General features: G+C 44.0%; 1 protein-coding gene across 1 annotated transcript in view; it reads left to right on the top strand.

Annotated features, from left to right (window-relative positions):
• Positions 1–24,290, top strand: part of LOC124612576 (putative fatty acyl-CoA reductase CG5065) — a 429,978-nt gene that overhangs the window by 270,638 nt on the left and 135,050 nt on the right. The window contains exon 4 of the mRNA XM_047140860.1: positions 10,786–10,931. Within this exon, the coding sequence (XP_046996816.1) occupies positions 10,786–10,931 (146 nt within the window). The remainder of the gene's footprint in view (positions 1–10,785; positions 10,932–24,290) is intronic.

Genomic DNA, 24,290 nt, shown 5'->3' with positions numbered 1-24,290 from the left:
GGCACAATATTTAGGCGATCAGACATGTCACCATCGTCAGGTGCGCTGACGAACTGAGCTCCTGAGGGCGGGCCTCCGTATTAAATCCCCTCCTCTCGCGAGGCGTTCTCTCCGCGGTCCGCGCCCACGGGTCAGCGGCCGCTGAGACGTTGGCGTCGGTGTAGTTGCCTCGTCCGCCCCAGTCGCCCGTTCGTTTCCTTGGCTGAGCGTCTTTCTAATTAGCCTCAATGCTGGTTCCCATGCCCTGCTGAGGTTGTAGCCGCAATCTCGTTTGATGAGTCTGTCCCTGGTACGAATTTCGATAGCCTCTCTAACGACGCTGTCCCAGTATTTAGATGTCTGTGCCAAGACGCTGGCATGTTGGTAGTCCATTTCGTGATTTTCGGACAAACAGGGCTCTGCGACCGCCGACTTATTGGGGTACTCAAGTCGAGTTTGCCTCTGATGTTCTCGGCAACGATCTTCGATGGTGCGCACTGTCTGTCGAATATAAGTCTTCCCACATTGACACGGAATCTGGTATATGCCAGCCTTCCGCAAACCGAGATCGTCTTTGATACTTCCCAATAATGCTCGTGTATTATTTGGCGGGCAGAAGACAGTTCCTACTCGGTGTTTCCTCAATATTCGTCCTATTTTACCCGATAGTGCGCCAGTATGCGGTATATAGGCAGTGGCTATCTCTTACTCCGTAACTTCTTCCGTCTCCACACGTTGTACTGTAGAGGTGGTGTCGAGAGCGCGACTGATCTGCCATCCCGAGTACCCGTTTTTACGGAATACAGTTTTGAGGTGTTCCAGCTCTTGGTGCGCGCCCTGTGCACCAGTGTTTTTAGCACCCCTTTCCTCTGCGCAGGGTGGTGGCGGGTAACCGCATGCAAATACAGGTCGGTGAGCGTTTTATTCCTGTATACCCCGTGGTCCAGGGTGCCATCCGCTCTTCTTTTGATCATGACGTCCAGGAATGGTAATCTTCCTCCTGCTTCGGTCTCCATAGTGAATTTGATGTTCGGATATTTGGAGTTGAGGTGTGTTAGGAAGTCTAGGAGCTTGTCCCTTCCGTGGGGCCAGATCACGAACGTGTCATTCACATAAAGTAGAAAACAAGTAAGTTTCCATTTGGATGACGCCAAAGCTTCCTGCTGAAAGTACTCCATGTAGAAATTCGCGACCACAGACGAGAGTGAGAGCCCCATTGCGACTCCTGTTTGTTCATAGTGTTCTCCATAAAAGAGACATTACGTGGAGGTCAGAACGTGCTTGAAAAGGTCGGTCGTCTTCTCGTCAAATTTCTGTGCAATATGCTCACCCTGGTGAATAATGAAACAACGTCAAAACTCACCAGGATATCTGAGTCTTTCAGCTTGAAGTTGTCGAGACGTTTTACGAAATCCACAGAATTACGAACGTGATGAGGGCATTCACCCACATAAGGGCTTAGTAATTCTGCCAGGTATTTGGCCAACAAATATGTAGGGCCCTAATGTTGCTGACTATTGGGCGTAACGGCACCCGTTCTTTGTGGACTTCAGGGAGTCCATAAAGTCTCGGTGGTACAGGTCCTTGAGGTGTAAATTTCTTGGCGTCACCCTCTGCTAAATCTGCGTCCTTGTTTTCCACCTTCTTTGTGTCCCGTTGGACACTATGGACCGGCAGTACACCCGTGGGCTGTTGGAGCATGAAATACGCAGGGAGAAACTGAAGAATCCCGTTACAGGCATAGTTTCCTGCCGTGTGCTTCTGTCTGTGGACTTGAAAACCGCCTGGACTAAGTCAGCGAGTGAGTCTACAAGATTGTGCAGGTACGTCGCTTATATGTCAAGCCCCACTGTCGAGGATTTGATCTCTCTATTGCAAAAAACTGTGGGCTTAGTGATGTTGGCGTTTCGTCCGCTGTTCCAACATGTCTATGGGATTCAAGTCAGGTGAGTTTGCAGGCCAGTCGAGATGTAAAAGGATTGCTCTTGTCGTCTTTACGTGTCTATGTGAGCAGTGATTTCTTGCGAGGTGACCGACTGAAAACGTTCATTGTAGTTTCCGTCGCAATGTTCTTTCGCTAACAGATTGGGACAAACTTTCATTCAGTGCCTGCAACAATTCCCGTCGGGTTTGGAAGCGATTTTGGTTTACAAGCTGTGGAACAAGTTGCCCGTCCCTCCCTGTCGGGATCTTTTTTCAACCACAGTTCCGACGTCAATACTGCTACAACACTGCTTGCAGACTTGTAGAACAGGTGGCCGCGAAATACAAACAAATCCAGCGATTTCACACGCCGTATGGCAATGGAAAGGGCGAAACACGATTGCCGCCTTTTGTTACTCTGTCACGATCTTACATTGACCCATATTTAAGTGCAATGTCCTTTTGAAACATAAATACCTCACTGATCGCTACTGACTTGTGTTCACGCAGACACATTGTGCTCGATGTGACACAATCGCTATGCTATCTGTGAAGGCTCAACGTTTGATGTGCGCGCGCGCACTGGTGCGATTAATTTTTTGTCCTTTGAGCTTACGGGTGTTTCTGTGCCTATGGGAGTGATACCTCTTACTGGTATTGATAACGAACACCACTTACACACTGCATAAAATTTAAATCGTTTAATAATCGTTGTTTGATGAACGTTGCCATAAATTTTGATATAAATCGCACTGGTGCTTCGTTGTGAAACGCTATTCATTTCCGTCAGCGTATCTTCGAAATCTGCCACTTTCTTCACAGGATCAACTTCATTGTGCCCATGTTTTGCACTTAACGTCCCGCCCGAGACACAATACGAATGAGCTAGTCGATACACTGTACCACTTCCTGATTCTTTTAAAGTCATCCCTCATCATAGATGGGTGCCTAAATTTGTTATTAACTTCTACGCCATAGAAACAAATTTTTTTCAGAAGACTTAATTCATTCTATGTAAATGGAAGGATACATACTCTATTAATAGCTTATTTCGGGGAGCGTTAAAAATTTCGCATTAAGTCCTGATCGGATGTTGCTTGCCGTCAAAGTTTAGGAGCGCTACAAACTATTCCGCTGGCCGCCCGGATCTTACAACAGGTTAAGTTTTCATTCAGTCGTTGCGTTCCACAGATGCCATGTGGATGTGGAACGAGTCAAGCTATCCTGCTTGTAGACTGAATGCGTACACTGTACTACCAATAAGTTATTACGGTGCTCTTTAATACGATTTTTTCTTTCACCAGCTACATTTAACTGGGTAGTAGTTTGACGAAAAGATAGTTGAACCTCTCTCATTTCTATGAACTAGCTGCTTTTCATCCTACACTGGTAAGTTAGTATATACTTGGCACGGTGCAGCTAACAAAGAAAAGTTACCAACATCTGTAGCAACACAAGAATGTTTACAGTTACTTCTTGTCATTCACAACTATTGGATTACATACCTTTCGAGACAAAACACATCGCAAGGGGCTGGCCGCCAAAGATGAGCATTCGATTGTTTTCCAAGTGTTGCGTATACACCAGTGAATATTACTGTATTCTGTCAAAGCGCAAGAGGCGCAGACGTTGTAATGATGGTCTAAAAATGATTTTAGTTCTTACTATGACGCAGACGTACAGATGTTCAAACATCCTTGAGTCGACAGCCGTATCATTGGTTGTCACTGATGTATGCGTCACAATGTATTTACAATCTTTCGTAGGTGAATGACACTTGTCTTTCATTAGTCAGTGAAAAGAGAGAGTCTGAGAGAGTGTTTAGCGCTGCCAGTAATTAAGACTGTTATTTCATGACACACACTATCTATGAAAATATCGCGCAGAGAGGGGGGAGGAAAGGAAATGGAACTTCATTTCTATTGCGGATATTGCTAACCACTCGAGTACCTCAGCATGAAGCAGGCAGTTCACAGAGACAGGTGACATATGCAGACGAGCGTTGTCCTGATAAAAAATGGCGTCTCGATAGTGTCACACACCGTTGGGTGGCTTGCGGAGTATCAATGTAGATGTAGATGTAGATGTAGAAGAGGTAATATGTGAGGACACAGGATGTCCTTGACGTAGCGCTGTGCCATCTTAGTTCCCTCAGTCACTACAAGCCATGACCTGAAGTCATACCCGATGCCTCCCCACACCATGACCGCAAGAGTAAAACCGCCGTGCCTCCGCAAGACTAACTGGGACACTGGAACACCTCCCCAGGTTCCCGCCAAACTTACCGACGATTGTCATTCGGAGTAGTGCAGGGCCGCGATTCATCGCTGAATGCAGTGTGCCCTCATTCATCAACTGTCCACGCTTTACGATTTTGGCACCGCTCCCAACGCGGCCGTTTGTGTTGTGGTGTCATCGACAGACTACGCGTGGAACGGCAATTCTCTGACAGCCGCTTGTGTCTGAGCAATGGTTTCGGGTGAGAAAGAATGTAGCAGGGAGTCTACCTCTACATGGATACTCTGCAAATTACAGTCAAGTGCCTGCCAGAGGGTTCATCGATCCATTTTGACAATTCTCTATTATTCCAATCTCGTATAGCGCGCGGAAAGAACGAAGATCTGTATCTTTCCGTGTGAGCTCTGATTCCCCTTATTTTATCATGGTGATCGTTTCTCCCTATGTAGGTCGGCGTCAACAAAATATTTTCGCATTCGGAGGAGAAACTTGGTGATTGGAATTTGGTGAGAAGATTCCTCTCAAATCTTGTATCATTTCAGTGACACTGTCTCCTCTATTTCGCGACAATACAAAACTTGCTGCCCTTCTTTGAAGTTTTTCGATGTTCTCCGTCAATCCTATCTGGTAACAGTCTCACACCGCACAGCGGTATTCTGAAAGAGGACGGACATGCGTAGTGTAGGCAGTCTCCTTAGTAAGGCTGTTACATTTTCTAAGTGTCCTGCCAATAAAACGCAGTCTTTGGTTAGCCTTCTCCACAACATTTTGTACGTGTTCCTTCCAATTTAAGTTGTTCGTAATTGTAATTATCAAGTATTTAGTTGAATTTACGGCCTCTAGACTTGACTGATTTAACGTGCAGCCGAAGTCTACAGGATTACTTTTAGCAGTCATGTGGAGGACCTCATACATTTCGTTATTTAAGGTCGATTTCCAATTTGCGCGCCATACAGATATCTTATCTAAATCGATTTGCAATTTTTTTCATCTTCTGATGACTTTAATAGTCGATAAATGACAAGATCATCTGCAAAAAATTTAAGACGGCTGCTCAGATAGTCTCCCAAATCGTTTATATAGATAAGGAACAGCAAAGGGTCTATAACAGTCCCGTGGCGAACGCCAGAAATCACTTCTGTTTTATTCGATGACTTTCCGTCAATTACTACGAACGGTGACCTCTCTGACAGGAAATCACGAATCCAGTCACATAACTGAGGCGATATCAATAAGCACGCAGATTCACTACAAGCCGCTTGTGTGGCAGAGTATCGAAAGACTTCCGGAAATCCAGAAATACGGAATCTATTTGCAAAGCCTTGACAATAGCACCCAGAGCTTTGTTCTTGTAGAACTAGCTGCGTTTCACAAGAGCGGTGTTTTCTAAATCGGTGTTGACTGTGTGTCAATAGAGAGTTTCCTGCGACATAATTCATAATGTTCGAACACAATATATGTTCCAAAATCTTGATGCATATCGACGTTAATGATATGGGCCTGTAATTAAGTGGATTACTCCTACTACCTTTCTTGAACGTTGGTGTGGCCTGTGCAACTTTCCAGTTTTTGGGTACGGATCTTCGTGGAGCGAACGGTTGCATAAGATTGTTTAGTAAGGAGCTAATGCATCAGCATACTCCGGAAGGAAGCTAACTGGTATATAGTCTGGACCAGAAGAAGACTTGCTTTTATTAAGTGATTTAAGTTGCTACATTGCCCCGAGGTTATCTACTTCTACAGTATGTTACTCATATTGGCAGCTGTTCTTGATTCGAATTCTGCAATATTTACTTCGTCTTCATTGGTGAAAGAATTTCTGAAGGCTCTGTTTAGTAACTCTGTTTTGTCAGCACTGTCTTCGATAGTATCTCCATTGCTATCGCGCAGAGAAGGATTCATTGTATGTTGCCGCTAGCATATTTCACATACGACCAGGATCTCTTTCCATTATCTCCCAGGCTTCGAGACAAAGTTTCGCTGTGGAAACTACGAGGTGCATTCAAGTTCTAAGGCCTCCGATTTTATTTCTCCGGACTGGAAAGAGATAGAAGCATGCGCATTGTTTCAAAATGAGGCCACGTTCATTGCAATACGTCCCAGAGATTGCAACACCGTACGGCAGATGGAATTTTACCGCCAGCGGCGAGAATGAGAACTGTTTTAAATACGTAAAATGGCGACGTTTTCCTTTCTTGAATAGCGTGCAATCATTAGTTGTCTGAATTTGCGTGGTGTGAAACCAATTGAAATTCATCGACAGTTGAAGGAGACATGTGGTCATGGAGTTATGGATGTGTCGAAAGTGCGTTCGTGGGTGCGACAGTTTAATGAGGGCAGAACATCGTGTGACAACAAACCGAAACAACCTCGGGCTCGCACAAGCCGGTCTGACGACACGATCGAGAAAGTGGAGAGAATTGTTTTGGGGGATCGCCGAATGACTGTTGAACAGATCGCCTCCAGAGTTGGCATTTTCTGTGGGTTCTGTGCACACAATCCTGCATGACGACCTGAAAATGCGAAAAGTGTCATCCAGGTGGGTGCCACGAATGCTGACGGACGACCACATGGCTGCCCGTGTGGCATGTTGCCAAGCAATGTTGACGCGCAACGACAGCATGAATGGGACACTCTTTTCATCGGTTGTGACAATGGATGAGACGTGGATGCCACTTTTCAATCCAGAAACAAAGCGCCAGTCAGCTCAATGGAAGCACACAGATTCACCGCCACCAAAAAAATTGCGGGTAACCGCCAGTGCTGAAAAAATGATGGTGTCCATGTTCTGGGACAGCGAAGGCGTAATCCTTACCCATTGCGTTCCAAAGGGCACTACGGTAACAGGTGCATCCTACGAAAATGTTTTGAAGAACAAATTCCTTCCTGCACTGCAACAAAAACGTCCGGGAAGGGCTGCGCGTGTGCTGTTTCACCAAGACAACGCACCCGCACATCGAGCTAACGTTACGCAACAGTTTCCTCGTGATAACAACTTTGAAGTGATTCCTCATGCTCCCTACTCACCTGACCTGGCTCCTAGTGACTTCTGGCTTTTTCCAACAATGAAAGACACTCTCCGTGGCCGCACATTCACCAGCCGTGCTGCTATTGCCTCAGCGATTTTCCAGTGGTCAAAACCAACTCCTAAAGAAGCCTTCGCCGCTGGCGTCAGCGTTGTGAAAAATGTGTACGTCTGCAGGGCGATTACGTCGAGAAGTAACGCCAGTTTCATCGATTTCGGGTGAGTAGTTAATTAGGAAAACAATCGGAGGCCTTAGAACTTGAATGCACCTCGTATTATAAGCATCTCGCATTGAAGCCCGCGCTAAATTTCGAGCTTCTGTAAAAGATGGCCGAGCTTGGAGATTTTGCGACCGTTTAAATCTGGCATGTTTGTTTCGTTGTTTCTGCAACAGTTTTCTAAAAATGGTTCAAATGGCTCTGAGCACTATGGGACTTAACATCTATGGTCATCAGTCCCATAGAACTTAGAACTACTTAAACCTAACTAACCTAAGGACAGCACACAACACCCAGCCATCACGAGGCAGAGAAAATCCCTGACCCCGCCGGGAATCGAACCCGGGAACCCGGGCGTGGGAAGCGAGAACGCTACCGCACGACCACGAGATGCAGGCAACAGTTTTCTGACCCGTTTTGTGTACCGTGGGGCATCAGCTCCGTCGTTTGTTAATTTATTTGGTATAAATCTCTGAGTTGCTGCTGGTATTGTTTCCTTTACTTGTTCCCCGAAGGCAGGAGGAGTTGTCAAGGCGTTACGATGTGCCTGGTGCCCAGTACGGCCATGAGAGGTGGTCCAACGGAACGTTGAGGACAAGATGTCTGCCCTCACGCTCCCATGCAGTCCGCCATCGGACCACTGTCACGATTCAACCAGCCAGCCAAATGGGGACTGATGATGATGCCCCTCCAAAACTCCGCCAGGCACTGGGAACGCTGTCTCACACGAATTGATTGGTTAGTTTATCTCGGGGGAGAGGAGGACGGGGAAGGAAGTCGGCAGTGTCCTTCCAAAGAAATCATCCGGACATTTGCCTGAAGCGATTTAGCGAAATCACGGAAAACCTACAACAGGATGGCCGGACGTGGGTTTGAACCGTCACCCTCCCAAATGCTTCCTGTGTGCTAACCACTGCGCCACCTCGCTCGGTCTTTGACGAATACGCAGCGTCTCCGCGTCCTTTGCAGTAATCACTCGATATCTGATGCTGCGCACGCCCCTTATATACCCTACCAGGCCTGACGCACTCTTGGAGTCTGTTCTGCTTGTCTCAGAGAATTCCAACTCTAATCCATATACCCGCCAATGGTGTGTACACAGCATCATATCAAGCCTTCTCAGTGCTTCACTTGTTTCCTCATTTTTGCTGATTGCATGCTTCTGATTATATCTAATAGCGTAATACTTTTAAGGTACGTAATACTACATAAAAAGCATGTGTATTCATTACAGTACTTGAAATAATTATTTAGTTTTCTTTATTTATAGAACTTGGTAATGGGATCATGCCTATCCGAACCGAGTTGTGTATTTAAATTATATAAATCCCTCAGACTTCAAGAAGAATATAATAATTCCAATCCCAAAGAAAGCAGGTGTTGACAGATGTCAAAATAACCGAACAATCAGTTTAATAAGCCACAGCTGCAAAATAATAACGCGAATTCTTTACAGACGAATGGAAAAACTGGTAGAAACCGACCTCGGGGAAGATCAGTTTGGATTCTGTAGAAATGTTGGAACACGTGAGGCAATACTAACCCTACGACTTATCTTAGAAGCTACATTAAGGAAAGGCAAACCTACGTTTCCAGCATTTGTAGACTTAGAGAAAGCTTTTGACAATGTTGACAGGAATACTCTTTCAAATTCTGAAGGTGGCAGGGGTAAAATACAGAGAGCGAAAAGCTATTTACAATTTGTACAGAAACCAGATGGCAATTATAAGAGTCGAGGGGCATGGAAGGGAAGCAGTGGTTGGGAAGGGAGTGAGGCAGGGTTGTAGTCTTTCCCCGATGTTATTCAATCTGTATATTGAGCTAGCAGTGAAGGTAACAAAAGAAAAATTCCGAGCAGGTACTAAAATCCACGGAGAAGAAATAAAAACTTTGAGGTACGCCCATGACATTGTAATTCTGTCAGAGACAGCAGAGGACTTGGAAGAGACGTTGAACGGAATGGATAGTGTCTTGAAAGGAGGATATAAGATGAACATAAACAAAAGCAAAACGAGGATAATGGAATGTAGTCGAATTAAGTCGGGTGATGTTGAGGGTATTAGATTAGGAAATGAGAAACTTAAAGTAGTAAATGAGTTTTGCTATTTGGGGAGCAAAATAACTGATGATGGTCGAAGTAGAGAGGATGTAAAATGTAGACTGGCAATGGCAAGGAAACTGTTTCTGAAGAAGAGGAATTTGTTAACATCGAGTATAGATTTAAGTGTCAGGAAGTCGTTCCTGAAAGTATTTGTATGGAGTGTAGCCATGTATGGAAGTGAATCATGGACGATAAATAGTTTGGACAAGAAGAGAATAGAAGCTTTCGAAATGTGGTGCTACAGAAGAATGCTGAAGACTAGATGGATAGATCACATAACTAATGAGGAGGTATTGAATAGGATTGGGGAGACGAGGAGTTTGTGGCACAACTTGACTAGAAGAAGGGATCGGTTGGTAGGACATATTCTGAGGCATCAAGGGATCACCAATTTAATATTGAAGGGCAGCGTGGAGGGTAAAAATCGTAGAGGGAGACCAAGAGATGAATACACTAAGCAGATTCAAAGGGATGTAGGTTGCAGTAGGTACTGGGAGATGAAAAAGCTTGCACAGGATAGAGTAGCATGATCAGCTGCATCAAACCAGTCTCAGGACTGACAACAAAAGAACAAATCCACATTTGACGATTGGTGGCGTCGTAATCTGGATAATTCTCTGATCATTTAGCACACTATTCCTTCAATGCATATATTGTTGCTATTGCATGAAGAAATATCGTGTAAGTTACACATTATGGTTATTCTGTTTTTACGGCCTCATTGGAGCACCTCAGTCACTCATTTTCTGGGAATCTTTCTCAGTAGGATTTTTTTTTTTGTTTACGAACTGCCCAGTACCTTTCCGTTCGTTTTCACCTTTTTCGTCGTTCCTGCTTTGTAAATACGCTTTTTATTGTTTTTCGTTCGTCTATTTTTGGTTTAAACCTCATTTTTATGTTTTTCTGTTTCTTTACATTTATTTTAAGTTTATGTTTTAATGTTATGCTTTTCAGTTTCTTTAAATTTATTTTATTAATATTAAATTAAATGTATTAGAAAATGGTTCTATTTGTGGAGGAAAAAAAGTAAGTACATAAACTTTGACAACATAGTGTTCGGAGAGCAGCGGCTCGATGCTATATTTAAGTTAAAATGAACAGTCGAGATCGCAATAATATTTCTTTATTAACCAGTTTCGGCTTATCTGCAAGCCATCTTCAGAATATTTGGCCCCCTGTGGCTGCTGCTGGCGCGGCTCGTTGGATTTTTCGTGATACCACAATCGTACACAACGTGTGCATTATGCGAGTGGTGTATCACGAGTATTTCTTATTTTTCTTTTCTTTTTGGGGATTTGCAGGTGCTGGTGCACCTGTCAACGGCTTTCTGCTACTGCGACCTCGAGGAACTGGGTGAGAAGATGTATCCTTGCCCGTACGACCCTCGAGACATACTCCGCGCCGCACGTTGGATGGACGACTCAATGTTGGATGCGATTACGGCCCAGTAAGTTGCTGCGAGAGCGCAAATTAACCTGCACGCATGTCCTGCAATTATACTAGTGTAAAGGGTACATAAGATAAAGTGTACAGGCATGGGTGTGTGTGTGTGTTTGTCCTTAGGATAATTTAGGTTAAATAGTGTGTAAGCTTAGGGATTGATGGCCTTAGCAGTCAAGTCCCATAAGATTTCATACACATTTTTGATAAAGTGTACTGTTGTCGCCCTTTGAGTTCTGTTACCAAGTTCCGTGTATTTTACGTTTAAGATTTGTCATTTCCTACGTTTCCTTAAATTTATTTGTATTTTAAGTTTTAGGTAGCTATGGACTTGACTTAGTACGTATTCCTTCGTATACAGATTTTTCATCTCTTATTCCTTTACAGACGAATGGAAAAACTAGTAGAAGCCGACCTCGGGGAAGATCAGTTTGGATTCCGTAGAAATATTGGAACACGTGAGGCAATACTGACCCTACGACTTATCTTAGAAGCTAGATTAAGGAAGGGCAAACATACGTTTCTAGCATTTGTAGACTTCGAGAAAGCTTTTGACAATGTTGACTGGAATACTCTCTTTCAAATTCTGAAGGTGGCAGGGGTAAAATGCAGAGAGCGAACGGCTATTTACAATTTGTACAGAAACCAGATGGCAGTTATAAGAGTCGAGGGGCATGAAAGGGAAGCAGTGGTTGGAAAGGGAGTGGGACAGGGTTGTAGTCTGTCCCCGATGTTATTCAATCTGTATACTGAGCAAGCAGTGAAGGAAACAAAAGAAAAATTCAGAGTAGGTATTAAAATCCATTGAGAAGAAATAAAAACTTTGAGGTTCGCCGATAACATTGTAATTCTGTCAGAGACAGCAAAGGACTTGGAAGAGCAGTTGAACGGAATGGATAGTGTCTTGAAAGGAGGATATAAGACGAACATCAACAAAAGCAAAACGAGAATAATGGAATGTAGTCGAATTAAGTCGGGTGATGCTGAGGGAATTAGATTAGGAAATGAGGCACTTGAAGTAGTAAAGGAGTTTTGCTATTTGGGGAGCAAAATAACTGATGATGGTCGAAGTAGAGAGGATATAAAATGTAGACTGGCAATGGCAAGGAAAGCGTTTCTGAAGAAGAGAAATTTGTTAACATCGAGTATAGATTTAAGTGTCAGGAAGTCGTTTCTGAAAGTATTAGTATGGAGTGTAGCCATGTATGGAAGTGAAACATGGACGATAAATACTTTGGACAAGAAGAGAATAGAAGCTTTCGAAATGTGGTGCTACAGAAGAATGCTGAAGATTAGATGGGTAGATCACATAACTAATGAGGAAGTATTGGATAGGGTTGGGGAGAAGAGAAGTTTGTGGCACAACTTGACAAGAAGAAGGGATCGGTTGGTAGGACATGTTCTGAGCCATCATGGGATCACCAATTTAGTATTGGAGGGCAGCGTGGAGGGTAAAAATCGTAGAGGGAGACCAAGAGATGAATACACTAAGCAGATTCAGAAGGATGTAGGTTGCAGCAGGTACTGGGAGATGAAGAAGCTTGCACAGGATAGAGTAGCATGGAGAGCTGCATCAAACCAGTCTCAGGACTGCAGACAACAACAACAACAACAACATTCCTGTGTTGTGTGTCATATTTATTACGTGGGACTGTCGTACAGTGGTCGGGCAGCTCCTCACAAGCCACGCACTTGAGTACTCAGTGCTGAGGGGCGTTGGAGGTGGTGTAAGGGGCGGAGCCACTGGACACTGGACGACTGGAAACGAATGGAGTGACGGATCACGCTGTACTCTGTGGCGATGCGGTGGAAGGGTTTCGGTTCGGCAAATGCCTCGAGAACGTTACCTACTATCGTATGCAGTGCCAACACCGAAGTACATAGGGGGTAATGTTACGGTATGGGGGTGTTTCTTCTAGTCAAGGTATGGTCCCCTTACAGCGCTTCAGGAAATTTCAAATTCGGGAGGATATGAACTTATTTTACATCCTCGTGTTCTGCGTTCAGTAGAGGAACAGTACAAAGGGGATGATTGTATCAGCGTAACAGTGCAGCCTGTCAAAGCAGCTTCTGTGAGGCAGTGTGTTGTGGAAAATAACACTCCTGAAATGAAGTGGCCTGCCCCGAGTCCAGATCTGAATCCAGCGGAACAGTTTTGGGATGAGTAAGAACGTCGGCCGGCCACGGTGGCCAAGCGGTTCTAGGCGCTTCAGTCTGGAACCGCGCGACTGCTACGGTCGCAGGTTCGAATCCTGCCTCGTGCATGGATGTGTCTGATGTCCTTAGGTTAGTTAGCTTTAAGTAGTTTTAAGTTCTAGGGGACTGATGACCTCAGAAGTTAAGTCCCATAGTGCTCAGAGCCATTTGAACCATTTCAAGAACGTCGATTCCTGTGGCGATCCCAGTGTCCAACATCACTAACTTCTCTGGTTTCGGCTCTTGAAGGAAGAATGGGCGACATTCTTCCACAGATATTGACACACCTCATTCAAACTGTCCCCATCAAAGATCACCGTGATAAAGACACAAAGGAACACACCGCATATTAATGCGCATTGACAGGTGTCCGGATACTTTTGAACAGAGTGTCTATGTTATTCCGTTAGAGGACATAACAAGTCATAATGTTTTTGTGGATTGCTCATAGAACATACATCTCACGGATAGAACACGCTGCTATGTTGCAGCATTTTGGCGGGAATGTAGAGTGTCTGTCATAGCTAAGCTGTAGATCACACGTTAGAGATTTTATTTTATGTGCGACAGAAAATGTTCTCGAATGTAAGAACCCTCCAAAATAGTTACAATATGTTAGTGAATTGCATGTGATCAATGCCGCAGCCCCGTTCGTACGGTGGCGACGACACTTGGAGAAATCCTCGTGTATGGTCAGCAACCTTGTAGAATTTTCGGATATCTGATCGGATCAGGTCGTAAGCTCTCCACGCCTCCAGGAGTCGCCACAACTCCTAGCGAGAAGGCGTTTTATGCACATCCGTTCACAGGACGCGAGTCATCTGCGGCCAAGACAGCCTTGAAACTGAGATGAAGTACCTGGAGACATACTGGAGGAATGGATATAGCAGCAAGCAGATAAGGCGTGTGTTGTATCTAGACAACAGCAGGAAGAAAAAGCGGAAATCGCTGGCGTGTATCTCCTTTGTCCTAAATACCTCCAGAAAAGTCAGCAGAATGTAGGAACGACACAATCATCCAATGTGTGTTTCGTTCATCCTATACGGCCTTGATATTAATGGGCTCAGGAAAGGATGAGCTAGGCCTTCGCAAACCAGGGGTCTACCAAATTCCCTGCCCATGCGGAAAGTCATATAATGGGGAAAGTGTACACACTGTAGAAGAGAGGTGCCGTGAATATAGATGCAACACTGATTGAAACCAGACAACCAAATCAGCGGAGCCCGACCGTAGTTTAAGAGCTGGCCATACTACAGATTACAACAAAACCAAGATACTTAGGCAGTTCTACCCGTTCTGGGACTGCGTAATTAAAGAGATCGTTGAAGTAGGGACCAGGACTCGTTAAATTTAGTAGCCTACATCAGGCATGGAACCATGTACTGAGCCGAGAAAAAGCAAAGCGTTCCGTATAGTGAGGTCTGCACCACATGGCGATATCACGGACACCGGAGACCACAGTTCAAAGCCTGGCACCGCCTTCCCCAGTGTCGCCAGCACCAGCCAAGGAGGCTGCACGAGTAATGACAGGAGCGGAGTGGTGGTGGGGTTGAGAGCTGGCGTGTTCAGAGTGTCCCCGGGGAAATGGTCAGTACTCAGGGATATGACAGGAGCGATCATTCCAAGCAAAAAAGTAGGAAACATGGGCTCTAAAGCGCATACCTTAAGTGCTATGAGCACTTGATCAGTAGGAAAGACGTGTTTCACAGTAGCGAAGATGAACAAGTGCCCACAGCTCTTCAGGTATGCACTTGTTTTCTAGAGCTTTGTGCTTCGAATGGTTGCTCCCGTCACATGTCTGAATATTAAACATTCCTCTGGGAAAATATCAGATCACATTTCTGGAACCTTCTTTCAAAAGACAGTACTAGAATAACAAGAAGGGTGCAACAGCGGTTCTCTTTTTCTTAACTAGACCCAGGAAAGTTATACGCCAGATGTGAGTAGTTATACAGGGTGTTACAAAAAGGTACGGCCAAACTCTCAGGAAACATTCCTCACACACAAATAAGGAAAAGATGTTATGTGCGGAAACGCTTAATTTCCATGTCAGAGCTCATTTTAGTTTCCTCAGTATGTACTGTACTTCCTCGATTCACCGCCAGTTGGCCCAATTGAAGGAAGGTAATGTTGACTTCGGTGCTTGTGTTGACATGCGACTCATTGCTCTACAGTACTAGCATCAAGCACATCAGTACGTAGCATCAACAGGTTAGTGTTCATCACGAACGTGGTTTTGCAGTCAGTGCAATGTTCACAAATGCGGAGTTGGCAGATGCCCATTTGATGTATGGATTAGCGCGGGGCAATAGCCGTGGCGCGGTACGTTTGTATCGAGACAGATTTCCAGAACGAAGGTGTCCCGACAGGAAGACGTTCGAAGCAATTGATCGGCGTCTTAGGGAGCACGAAACATTCCAGCCTAAGACTCGCGACTGGGGAAGACCTAGAACGACGAAGAAACCTGCAATGGACGAGGCAATTCTTCGTGCAGTTGACGATAACCCTAATGTCACCCTAAGAGAAGTTGCTGCTGTACAAGGTAACGTTGACCACGTCACTTTATGGAGAGTGCTACGGGAGAACCAGTTGTTTCCGTACCATGTACAGCGTGTGCAGGCACTATCAGCAGCTGATTGGCCCCCACGGGTACACTTCTGCGAATGGTTCATCCAACAATGTGTCAATCCTGATTTCAGTGCAAATGTTCTCTTTACAGATGAGGCTTCATTCCGACGTGATCAAATTGTAAATTTTCACAATCAACATGTGTGGGCTGATGAGAATCCGCACGCAATTGTGCAATCACGTCATCAACACAGATTTTCTGTGAACGTTTGGGCAGGCATTGTTGGTGATGTCTCGATTGGGCCCCATGTTCTTCCACCTACGCTCAATGGAGCACGTTATCATGATTTCATACGGGATACTCTACCTGTGCTGCTAGAACATGTGCCTTTACAAGTACGACACTACATGTGGTTCATGCACGATGGAGCTCCTGCACATTTCAGTCGAAGTGTTCGTACGCTTCTCAACAACAGATTCGGTGACCGATGGATTGGTAGAGGCGGACCAATTCCATGGCCTCCAGGCTCTCCTGACCTCAACCCTCTTGACTTTCATTTATGGGGGCATTTGAAAGCTCTTGTCTACGCAACCCCGGTACCAAATGTAGAGACTCTTTATGCTCGTATTGTGGACGGCTGTGATAACAATACGCCATTCTCCAGGGCTGCATCAGCGCATCAAGGATTCCATGCGACGGAGGGTGGATGCATGTATCCTCGCTAACGGAGGACATTTTGAACATTTCCTGTAACAAAGTGTTTGAAGTCACGCTGGTACGTTCTGTTGCTGTGTGTTTCCATTCCATGATTAATGTGATTTGAAGAGAAGTAATAAAATGAGCTCTAACATGGAAAGTAAGCGTTTCCGGGCACATGTCCACATAACATATTATCTTTCTTTGTGTGTGAGGAATGTTCCCTGAAAGTTTGGCCGTACCTTTTTTTAACACCCTGTATAGTGTCGAACCTAGGAAACCGTAAATAGTGTACAGAACATCAACTGTTGTCTCTCTTGGCGTAATTAACCAGTGTCACGCGGAAGGCCCACCAATAAACGCGAGGTACTTAGCTAGGATCTAATGTTCATACTGTATAATAGATAAAGTCACGTCATCGAACAAGTAACATGCGCCACATGGAGGGTGTTCACGTATAAAGCGAGGTGTGTCTGCGGCCTTGCTTCGGAACCGAGAACCGCCGTACGCATTCGCAGATCAGCGCATGACGCTTCGGCACGTTGCTGGGAAGTGTGCCACTTGGTTTTTCGCAGAGAATCAACTAGGAGGGACACTGGGAGGACGTCCGTCGAAATCGTTGCGCAGTTTAGCGCTTCAGACGAGTGTGTGAGTAGCGCCTGCTCATTCAGCTGTGCACAAACTTGGAAGATTACAAGGGACGCCAGTGCATCGACTGACCATATCAATTATCGTCGCTCTTCATCAGCACTGTAACTTGCTACTGCAGTCTGTGTGCGATGGAGAGACTGATCCTAAAGCGCTCTTTTTTTCTGATTTTACACGGCTGTATTTATCAGCGTACGTGAATTCACAGGCGTTTTTTATCGTCCTGAAATGAATGCAGGTGAAATAAATGCTTATATCAGTACACGAATAAATAAACAGTTGACACAGCGGGCTCATTTGGAACATTGCTGCTCCACTATTAACCTCTTGGCATAATGACTGGATAGAACCGTGTCGCTGCAGTAGGCCAGATCTTAAACAATCCGCTCTTGTAGTCGAAACGAAAAAAATAGGGAATACATTACATACGTAAAAACTTTCGTGCATATCAGATTTTACAGTAATAATTCAACCCATTTTTGTCTTACACCCAGCTCAACAACGCGTTTCGAGATACAGTGCTCTCATTACCAGATTGTTAAACATTTCTTACGAAGTTACACCAAAAAAATCTACCAATAGTATTAATTGCTGCGCTCTGAAGGTAAAACAGAATGGAAAAACATTTGACTGTGGTTCCTCGTCTTACAGCAAATTCGTAGACATCTGTCGGTGGCAGTCCTAACTCACACCGAAGGCAGTTCCCGCCGAGTCCTACTGCTCTGCCTTGGGCTCCGCGACTGTCAAGTTGGTACTTCTGTTGAGCTGCGCGGGTTGTTGTGAACTGACATGTCCACGGTAATACCGTACGACTGCGGATACTGCCTCAGCCATAACACTGCTCTAGTGGACGCCTGCTTGTTTCCTAAGCCTATGATCGTCGGCTTCTAATTATTCCTTATAGAGATATCACAAATTAATACTCATGTGTCTGCCACAAAAATGATTCTACAAAGCCAAGAAATCCCATTTCGATGTCTTCCACTTCTGCATTCAAAGTATTGCTAGTTCATTTTCATGAATGACTATCTCCAATTATTCTAGCAAGTCGACTTCTTTCCCTTTCACTTCTAAGCATAAGATTACCAAGTCTACCTCTGTTCCCTGAGGGAGCGGCCTATTTCGTGTATACGACTCGCAATTGCTGATTTCTTATAATTACTTAATCTGAATGCGTTTTTATGTTCCTTGCAGTGGTCGTTCGGTAGCGTTCTCGCTTCCCACGCCCGGGTTCGATTCCCGGCGGGGTCAGGGATTTTCTCTGCCTCGTGATGGCTGGGTGTTGTGTGCTGTCCTTAGGTTAGTTAGGTTTAAGTAGTTCTAGGTTCTAGACGACTGATGACCTCAGATGTTAAGTCCCATAGTGCTCAGAGCCATTTGAACCATTTGAATTTGTAATCTACTTTTGTCTATATCTGTTTCATAAATATAAAAAGGTCTTGTCTTGCTCTATAAGACAAATATATCTGTACTTGCTGCGGAGGATGGCCACGCAAACAAACTCGTTGACTAGATACTTTATATCCGTATTGCATATATCCATTTGGCTTATTACGCACGAATTAAATTATGTATTTATGATGAGTTCTCTGTTTCAGTGTGTAAATGTACGTATTGTGGTATTACCATCACAAGTGTATGTGTTTTTGTAGCCTTTGAAAATGGCGATTGCTAAACGCTTAAGGCATTTTAAGAAAATAGGTACTGCGATCGAGACACATAATAGTCATGAAATGTATTCGCAAATTGCGGAAACGGTACCACGTCAGCCAAACAATTTGCCGGAAACAAATGAAAAATTGTGCTTGACCGGGTTTCGAACACGGATTTCCTGCTTGTCGCCGGCGGTTACCATAAAAACTTTGCCTATCCGAGCATGTGTCCAGGACTGACCCCAATCTCCGTATGTTCCAGCGTTTGCTTCCCTCAACCCTCGTACAGTGATGTGATTCCCACACAGGGAGAGACTTATTTATTTTTCTCGTGAGATTGCCTTGGAAACATGTCCAAATGTGTGTGAAGTCTTATGGGACTTAACTGCTAAGGTCATCAGTCCCTAAGCTTACACACTACTTAACCTAAATTATCCTAAGGACAAACACATACACCCATGTCCGAGGGAGGTCTCGAACCTCCGCCGGGACCAGCCGCACAGGATTGCCTTGGCTGTGGCTTGAAATACATTACTGCAGTGTCTGTATTTAATAGTGTTTCTATAGTTCGATGTATGCATGCCCGAAGGAACAGACACTGTCGAAAACCGATAGCCGTGTTAAAGCACGAAATGCATTCGCAAATTGCGAATGCGGCTGTCGATTTTGTGCAGTGTCTGTCCCTTCGGTCATGCATGCATATCTGAAGGAACATTGCATCGAACTAAAGGAACACTATCAAATACACACACTGCACTAATGTAAATAAATGTAGAAGTGTTTGAGTGTAATATGTAACATCAGATTTTAATTGTTGTCTGTAGCGAGAGGTAACATCGACCCAGAAGTTAATTAAAATAGTCCTATCCCCCACTAATGAGAAAGGTTATTGCGAGGCTTCCCTTGGTTGTCAGGCATATGCCGGAATGGCAAGTTCCCCCCTAAATATTTTCAATAGGGATTCCGTCTTCTGCCCCTGTACCAGCCTACTGGGGCACTGGGTTATCAGTTACGTCACAGAAATGATGTTGTTGTTGTCTTTAGTCCTGAGACTGGTTTGATGCAGCTCTTCATGCTACTCTATCCTGTGCAAGCTTCTTCATCTCCCAGTACTTACTGCAACCTACATCCTTCTGAATCTGCTTGGTGTATTCATCTCTTGGTCTCCCTCTACGATTTTTACCCTCCACGCTGCCCTCCAATACTAATTTGGTCATCCCTTGATGCCTCAGAATATGTCCTACCAACCGATCCCTTCTTCTGGTCAAGTTGTGCCACAAACTTCTCTTCTCCCCAACCCTATTCAATACCTCCTCATTAGTCATGTGATCTATCCATCTAATCTTCAGCATTCTTCTGTAGCACCACATTTCGAAAGCTTCTATTCTCTTCTTGTCCAAACTATTTGTCGTCCATGTTTCACTTCCATGCATGGCTACACTCCATACAAATACTTTCAGAAACTACTTCCAGACACTTAAATCTATACTCGATGTTAACAAATTTCTCTTCTTCAGAAACGCTTTTTGCTTGCCATTGCCAGTCTACATTTTATATCCTCTCTACTTTGACCATCATCAGTTATTTTGCTCCCCAAATAGCAAAACTCCTTTACTACTTTAAGTGTCTCATTTCCTAATCTAATTCCCTCAGCATCACCCGACTTACTTCGACTACATTCCATTATCCTCGTTTTGTTTTTGTTGATGTTCATCTTATATCCTCCTTTCAAGACACTATCTATTCCGTTCAACTGCTCTTCCAAGTCCTTTGCTGTCTCTGACAGAATTACAATGTCATCGGTAAACCTCAACGTTTTTATTTCTTCTCCATGGACTTTAGTACCTACTCCGAATTTTTCTTTTGTTTCCCTCGCTGCTTGCTCAATATACAGATTGAATAACATCGGGGAGAGGCTACAACCCTGTCTCACTCCCTTCCCAACCACTGCTTCCCTTTCGTGTCCCTCGACTCTTATAACTGCCATCTGGTTTCTGTACAAATTGTAAATAGCCTTTCGCTCCCTGTATTTTATCCCTGCCACCTTTAGAATTTGAAAGAGAGTATTCCAGTCAACATTTTCAAAAGCTTTCTCTAAGTCTACAAACGCTAGAAATGTAGGTTTGTCTTTCCTTAATCTATTTTCTATGATAAGTCGTAGGGTCAATAATGCCTCACGTGTTCCAACATTTCTACGGAATCCAAACTGATCTTCGCCGAGGTCGGCTTCTACTAGTTTTTCCGTTCGTCTGTAAAGAATTCGCGTTAGTATTTTGCAGCTGTGATTTATTAAACTGGTTGTTCGGTAATTTTCACATTTGTCAACACCTGCTTTCTTTGGGATTGGAATTATTATATTCTTCTTGAAGTCTGAGGGTATTTCGCCTGTCTCATACATCTTGCTCACCAGATGGTAGGGTTTTGTCAGGACTGGCTCTCCCAAGGTCGTCAGTAGTTCCAATGGAATGTTGTCTACTCCCGGGGCCTTGTTTCGACTCATGTCTTTCAGTGCTCTGTCAAACGCTTCACGCAGTATCGTATCTCCCATTTCATCTTCATCTACATCCTCTTCAATTTCCATAATATTGTCCTCAAGTACATCGCCCTTGTATAGACCCTCTATATACTCCTTCCACCTTTCTGCTTTCCCTTCTTTGCTTAGAACTGGGTTTCCGTCTGAGCTCTTGATATTCATACAAGTGGCTATCTTTTCTCCAAAGGTCTCTTTAATTTTCTTGTAGGCAGTATCTATCTTACCCCTTGTGAGATAAGCCTCTACATCCTTACATTTGTCCTCTAGCCATCCCTGCTTAGCCATTTTGCACTTCCTGTCGATCTCATTTTTGAGACGTTTGTATTCCCTTTTGCTTGCTTCATTTACTGCGTTTTTATATTTTCTGCTTTCATCAATTAAATTCAATATTTCTTCTGTTACCCAAGGATTTCTACTAGCCCTCATCTTTTTATCTACTTGATCCTCTGCTGCCTTCACTACTTCATCCCTCAGAGCTACCCATTCTTTTTCTGCTGTATTTATTCCCCCCATTCCTGTCAATTGTTCCCTCTTGCTCTCCCTGTAACTCTGTACAACCTCAGGTTTAGTCAGTTTATCCAGGTCCCATTTCGTTAAATTCCCGCCTTTTTGCAGTTTCTTCAGTTTTAATCTACAGTTCATAACCAATAGATTGTGGTCAGAGTCCACATCTGCCCTTGGAAATGTCTTACAATTTAAAACCTGGTTCCTAAATCTCTGTCTTAGCATTATATAATCTATCTGATACATTCTAGTATCATCAGGATTCTTCCATATATAAAACCTTCTCTTATGATTGTTGAACCAAGTGTTAGCTATGATTAAGTTATGCTCCGTGCAAAATTCTCCCAGACGGCTTCCTCTTTCATTTCTCTCCCCCAATCCATATTAACCCACTATGTTTCCTTCTCTCCCTTTTCATACTCCGAATTCCAGTCACCCATGACTATTAAATTTTCGTCTCCCTTCACTACCTGAATAATTTCTTTTATCTCATCATACATTTCATCAATTTCTTCATCATCTGCAGAGCTAGTTGGCATATAAACTTGTACTACTGTAGTAGGCATGGGCTTCGTGTCTATCTTGGCCACAATAGTGCGTTCACTATGCTGTTGGTAGTAGCTTACCCGCACTCATATTTTTTTATTCATTATTAAACCTACTCCTGCATTACCCCTATTCGATTTTGTATTTATAACTCTGTATTCACCTGACCAAAAGTCTTGTTCCTCCTGCCACCGAACTTCACTAATTCCCACTATATCTAACTTCAACCTATCCATTTCCCTTTTTAAATTTTGTAACCTACCTGCCAGATTAAGGGATCCGACATTCCACGCTCCGATCCGTAGAATGCCAGTTTTCTTTCTCCTGATAACGACGTCCTCTTGAGTAGTCCCCGCCCGGAGATCCGAATGGGGGACTATTTTACCTCCGGAATATTTTACCCAAGAGGACGCCATCATCATTTAACCATACAGTAAAGCTACGTGCCCTCGGGAAAAATTACGGCTGTGGTTTCCCCTTGCTTTCAGTCATTCGCATTACCAGCACAGCAAGGCCGTTTTGGTTAGTGTTGCAATGCCAGATCAGTCAATCATCCAGACTGTTGCCCCTGCAACTACTGAAAAGGCTGCTGCCCCTCTTCAGGAACGACACGTTTGTCTGGCCTCTCAACAGATACCCCTCCGTTGTGGTTGCACCTACGGTACGGCCATCTGTATCGCTGAGGCACGCAAGCCTCCCCACCAACGGCAAGGTCTATGGTTCATGGGGGGAGAGAAATGATAAATAACTGAAATATCTATGGTTACTATATGCCGGACAGTGCAACAACAAACACCGCAAATGCATCTATGACAGTAATACAGGTGGTTTTGATGAGAGGAACTATACTGTGCAATTATTCATCTTTTATCGTAGGTAATGTTGAAAGTTCTCTTTAAATAATTAAAATATGACTGCTATGCTCTGTTTCGAATAATAAGAAAAGATGGCTCTGAGCACTATGGGACTTAACATCTGAGGTCATCAGTTCCCTTAAACCTAACTAACCTAAAGACATCACACACATCCATGCCCGATGCAGGATTCGAACCTGCGACCGTAGCGGTCGCGCGGTTCCAGACTGAAGCGCCTAGAACCGCTCTTCCACAACGGCCGGCTGAATAATAAGAGCTGCGCAGAAGTAATGATGCATCGTAATAGAAAATTAAACTGTCGTAATTAGAATGCAAGCCTTTAATACAGGTAAAGTAATAATATGACTGCAAGAATTTTGAACAGTATAAACTGCCTGGATAATGAACTTTGACGTAGTTTTGCAAAACTGATCCCAGATCCCAGAACTAAAACTGATACACAACACTGAGAAATCTAACTGTCTCTGAATGACATAAGTTGGCCCTGATTGAATGCAAGCCTTTAATACAGGTAAAGTAATAATATGACTGCAAGAATTTTGAACAGTATAAACTGCCTGGATAATGAACTTTGACGTAGTTTTGCAAAACTGATCGCAGACCCCAGAACTAAAACTGATACACAACACAGAAGAATCTAACTGTCTCTGAATGACATAAGTTGGCCCTGATTGAATGCAAGCCTTTAATACAGGTAAAGTAATAATATGACTGCAAGAATTTTGAACAGTATAAACTGCCTGGATAATGAACTTTGACGTAGTTTTGCAAAACTGATCCCAGATCCCAGAATTAAAACTGATACACAACACAGAAAAATCTAACTGTCTCTGAATGACATAAGTTGGCCCTGATTGAATAAAAAAACATCAAAATATTTAGTCCTTACCTCTGTTTTGCGCAAATCTGGATAATGCGGTGCAGTACTGCTCTGCCTTGCGCGCCACTATGCTACAGCTCCAAATTACTGTACCTACATAGAGACACTCGTGAGGCGCAATGAGTTCTCTGTTAGTTGCAAATCGAAGTAGTTTCGGAACACACTAGGTTCCTCTCCTACTTTTGAAAAAACCGTGATCAGTTAACAACTGTAAGAGAAAGGTAGGTGAAAAATGAGGCTGCAATAATAAAGGAGTGACTTCAAAAA

This window comes from Schistocerca americana, chromosome 4 (genome assembly GCF_021461395.2).
Source record: "Schistocerca americana isolate TAMUIC-IGC-003095 chromosome 4, iqSchAmer2.1, whole genome shotgun sequence".
Taxonomy (NCBI): Eukaryota; Metazoa; Arthropoda; class Insecta; order Orthoptera; family Acrididae; genus Schistocerca; species Schistocerca americana.
The sequence above is the reverse complement of the archived record's forward strand: the minus strand, read 5'-3'. Positions and strand labels throughout refer to the sequence as shown.